Raw genomic sequence first — 3907 nt, 5'->3', positions numbered from 1 at the left:
TTTGAGCCTAATTTTTTATGGTTAAAGACTTTGATTGCAAGCCAAAAGCCTACGAATCAAGTTTAAAATTATAAAAGTAGATAGCATAAGAAAATACCTCTCCTACAACAATCTGAGTGGTTCCTTGCCTAGAATCTTGGGAAGAACTAACTAGATCTTTAATTACAAGATTTGGGGGAAACATAGATGTACGTTGAGAAACTGGCATCATTAAGGCAGAAAGGGAATGTGGAGGAATATATTTAGGATTTTAAAAGATTAATAAACAAGCATCTGAGTTGATAGAGGAACACCTATTGGGCTATTTCTTTGTTAGACTACAGGGAGATATAAGGAGCCAGATTAGGCCCACAACCCCAAAGATTTGTTGAAATGGAGATTGCCAGGGACGTTAAGGAGGTCACCAAAGATTCTGGCATCAATAGGGGGCAGCCAGCTAGAGCAGCCAATCAGTTGGAAGGTATCAGGGAGGTTATGGGGTTATTTTGGGCACAGAAGTGTTCATAGGAACCAAAAGCGGACATAGGACGAGGAGTAACCTTAATACAAAATGAAAGGAAGGAACTAGTACCATTAGAGGTTCCAAGATGGGCAGTAACAATGGAAGTAATATCATATATAGGGGGTTAAGACAACGTTAACTGCTAGCAAAATCCTATAACTATTATTAAAGAGAAAAAAAGAAAGACCTTATCAGCAGAATTGTAACAACTATGACAATACTGGTGAGACACATAAGTATAATAATCAAAATAAACATCATATAGGGAGCGGTAATCATCCATAGTCTCCTTTTTCTGTGGTCTTAGTTCATCATGCTAAAAGTTCCAACTTATTAACAACAGAAACATCTATATTTATGTCCTCCAAAAACAATGCACAAAACATTTGTTCTACAACAACTAATGACCATCGACAAATGATATCAAATGCATAAAAAATAAGATACATATTACAAATATATAATTATTTATACATGTCAACACAAACACACCTTTAGAATCACAGAAATAATAGAAAGATCAAATTACAGAACAAAATTTGGATATCGCTTGTGCTTTGGTTCATAAAGGATGAGGAAAAATCTAATGGCAATAAAGGGAACTCTTGGCTATATGTGCCAACATTGATACCACTTCTAAACAAACAAGTACAATTGGAATAAAGGGAACTTTTGGCTATATTCCTCTAGGTATGTTCTTAGCCTTTGAATCATTAGTGGTTCTCAAAATTTTCTACCTTTTAGTATCAACTTTTGTTACTTATCAGATTTTTGTATTGACAGTTCTTGGTTGATAACAGTTGAAAAACTGTTTTCATGCTTAAAATTGACACAAAAAGCAACCTTTACACTTAGAAACTAGCTTGAAATCATGCTTTTATCCATATTTTCAGAAATAAGAGAGCTGGACAGGGTTTATGCTTGATTTCAGTGTTTTTGTGCAGGTTTTAAGGTGAATTTAGTGAAAGAAGTGAAGAAGGAGAGAGATGGAATCAGAAAAGTCAACCAGAAACCAGAAAAGTCAACCAGTCAACCAGAATACGAAAAAGGTCAACCAGACGATTTTTGGGCCAGTTTTATCCGACTTTATGATCTGTTTGGGCCTGGACCCGTTTTTTATTATTTTTATGTCCTATTTAAAGACCTAGATGTCTTAGGGTTGGTATCTTTGGCAGAAACAAAGCAAACACTCTCTCTTCCACCCCTTTGAAGGAGGATCTTGGATGCTCAGGCTACCTCTTCACCTTTATAGGGTTTTATCCTTCATTCTTTCATTATTGTTCATCTAGGTTCACCATGAATATGGTGAACTAAACCTTGTATGTTTGTTGGGGAATCAATGTAATCTTTTGAAGCTCTCATATATGGAATTTGTGCTTGCATCTTAATTTAAGATTTCTTTTATGCTTTCTTTCATCATTAGTTAGGGTTTTTCCTCTTTGCTTAATGCTTGCTTTGTTTAACTCATTCAATGCATGATTATTGATTTTGTCGATACGGGAACGTACGGGGAAGTCTAGATCCGGGAATCTCTCCCAATATTATATTGGTTGTCGTTAAGCTCCTGTGCTAAAAGAACTAATTATTAGGAATGCTAGGAATCGTATGAACTCATAATTAGGGATAGCCTTCTTGATAAGGTAATTTAGAGAGTGACATTAACAATGATGATTTGAATGTTGAATTCCTAAAATATATGAGAGTGGATAAGATGAAATTGACCCCCAACACATATTCATCCATATATTTCATTGAAAGTGCTTGTCTTTTGCTTTTGCCATTGATCAAAACTCATGCATACATGTTTATTTTTGTTTTGCATATTAAACTCCAATTATTTCGTTCTTAAGTCTTAGCTAATCAACAAACCACACAACTAAACTAGGCCGTGAGTCCTTTGGGAGAACGATACTTGGTCTTACCAAGTTTATTACTTGAACGATTCGGTCATACTTGCTGATTGTAAAACAAGTTTGTGACATCATATTTTGGTGATCATAAATTTGTCCATCATTGGTATATGTTTTATTAGAGTATAGAGTGAGCTTTGAAGTATCAACTTATGGTGACATATTCAGCTTTGGGATTCTTGTGCTGTAAATGCTTATAGGAAAAAGTCCCACAGATGAAATGTTTGAAGATGGTCAAAATCTTCATAACTTTGTCACATTTTCATTTCCTAATAATCTTTTGCAAATTTTGGATCCACTACTTGTTCCAACAGAGGAAGCAGCACCATTGACAGGAAACAATTGGAATCTTGATCCAAATGTTGAGATGTGCTTAGTTTCACTTTTCAGGATTGTGATTTCTTGTTCTATGAAATCACCAAAAGATAGAATGAATATTGCTGATGTCACTAGGGAGCTTAACCGAATCAGTGAGCACTTTCTTGTTGGTGAGTAAACTTTTATGTCAAAAGAAGTCATACAATTTATTTCTCTGTCTTCATTTCCAATAATTCTTTCAAGAATCTTTCCTCATCAAAATTAATAATACAGTAAATTGACAAACTTAAACACTTTATGGGTATCTTTAAGTTCATTAGAATACAACTTAACAAACATTTAGATGAAAGGGTATTTTGCTAGTGAAGATAACCTACTAACTCAATATACATTTCTTATTCAACCATAAACAAAGTTGAATGAAGTAGTAAATGTGTAGCATTTACACAAAAAGTTGAGGTGTGGAATTGTGGTAAGTTAGTAAGCTGATTAAACATATATGGAGGGTATAAGCAGGGAGATGAAAAAAAAGCATAAGGGAACCTTTTTCAGGTTTCCTCTTTTATTTCCACTATTGCACTATTGTTTTATCCCTTTTGGTACCCTAAGCAAAGAGTCAATTTAAGAAAGCACAATCTTCTATTAACCAATACAGGAAAGAGAGTTTCCAGAGCAAGAAAGAGTGTGTGTTTTTAAGAGAGATAGACAGAGAAAATAGAGATGGGAAGAGGGAGGGTTGAACTGAAGAGGATAAAGAACAAAATCAACAAGCAAGTCATATTTTCCAAGAGAAGAAATGGATTGCTCAACAAGGTCTATATGAGCTCTCAGTCCTTTGTGATGCTGAGGTTGCCCTCATCATTTTTTCCAACCGTGGCAAGCTTTATCAGTTCAGCAGCACCTCAAGGTATATGTACATTCATAAATAAACTCTTTATGCTTATGGTTGTCTCATGTTTGATTGTTTGAATGAGAACACAATAACTAACCTAGATTCCTATTTAGAACTAGAAATTAGAAACAAGATCAGGCAAATCAAATGAAGGAAGAAAAATGGAATAGAATCTCATGTTTCTCATTATACAATTACAAATTAATCAATTCAATAATCACAACAATACAGAATCACACACCACACCACATTTCAACCACATGTATATCATATCTGTAGGGTTTC

General features: G+C 34.4%; 1 protein-coding gene across 1 annotated transcript; it reads left to right on the top strand.

The window, feature by feature from the left end:
• The first annotated feature begins 372 nt into the window (after window positions 1–372).
• On the top strand, window positions 373–2908 carry LOC148192687 (putative receptor-like protein kinase At3g47110). The gene is made up of 2 exons (XM_088099268.1): window positions 373–460; window positions 2613–2908. Exons 1-2 carry the CDS (start codon window positions 373–375, stop codon window positions 2906–2908), a joined length of 384 nt encoding a protein of 127 aa, XP_087955394.1.
• The last annotated feature ends 999 nt before the right edge of the window (window positions 2909–3907 follow it).

The sequence above is a fragment of the Vigna umbellata genome, chromosome 9 (assembly GCF_029865625.1).
Source record: "Vigna umbellata cultivar VRB3 chromosome 9, Vumbellata_1.0, whole genome shotgun sequence".
NCBI classification, from domain to species: domain Eukaryota; kingdom Viridiplantae; phylum Streptophyta; class Magnoliopsida; order Fabales; family Fabaceae; genus Vigna; species Vigna umbellata.
This window is presented reverse-complemented; position numbering and strand designations above follow the sequence as displayed.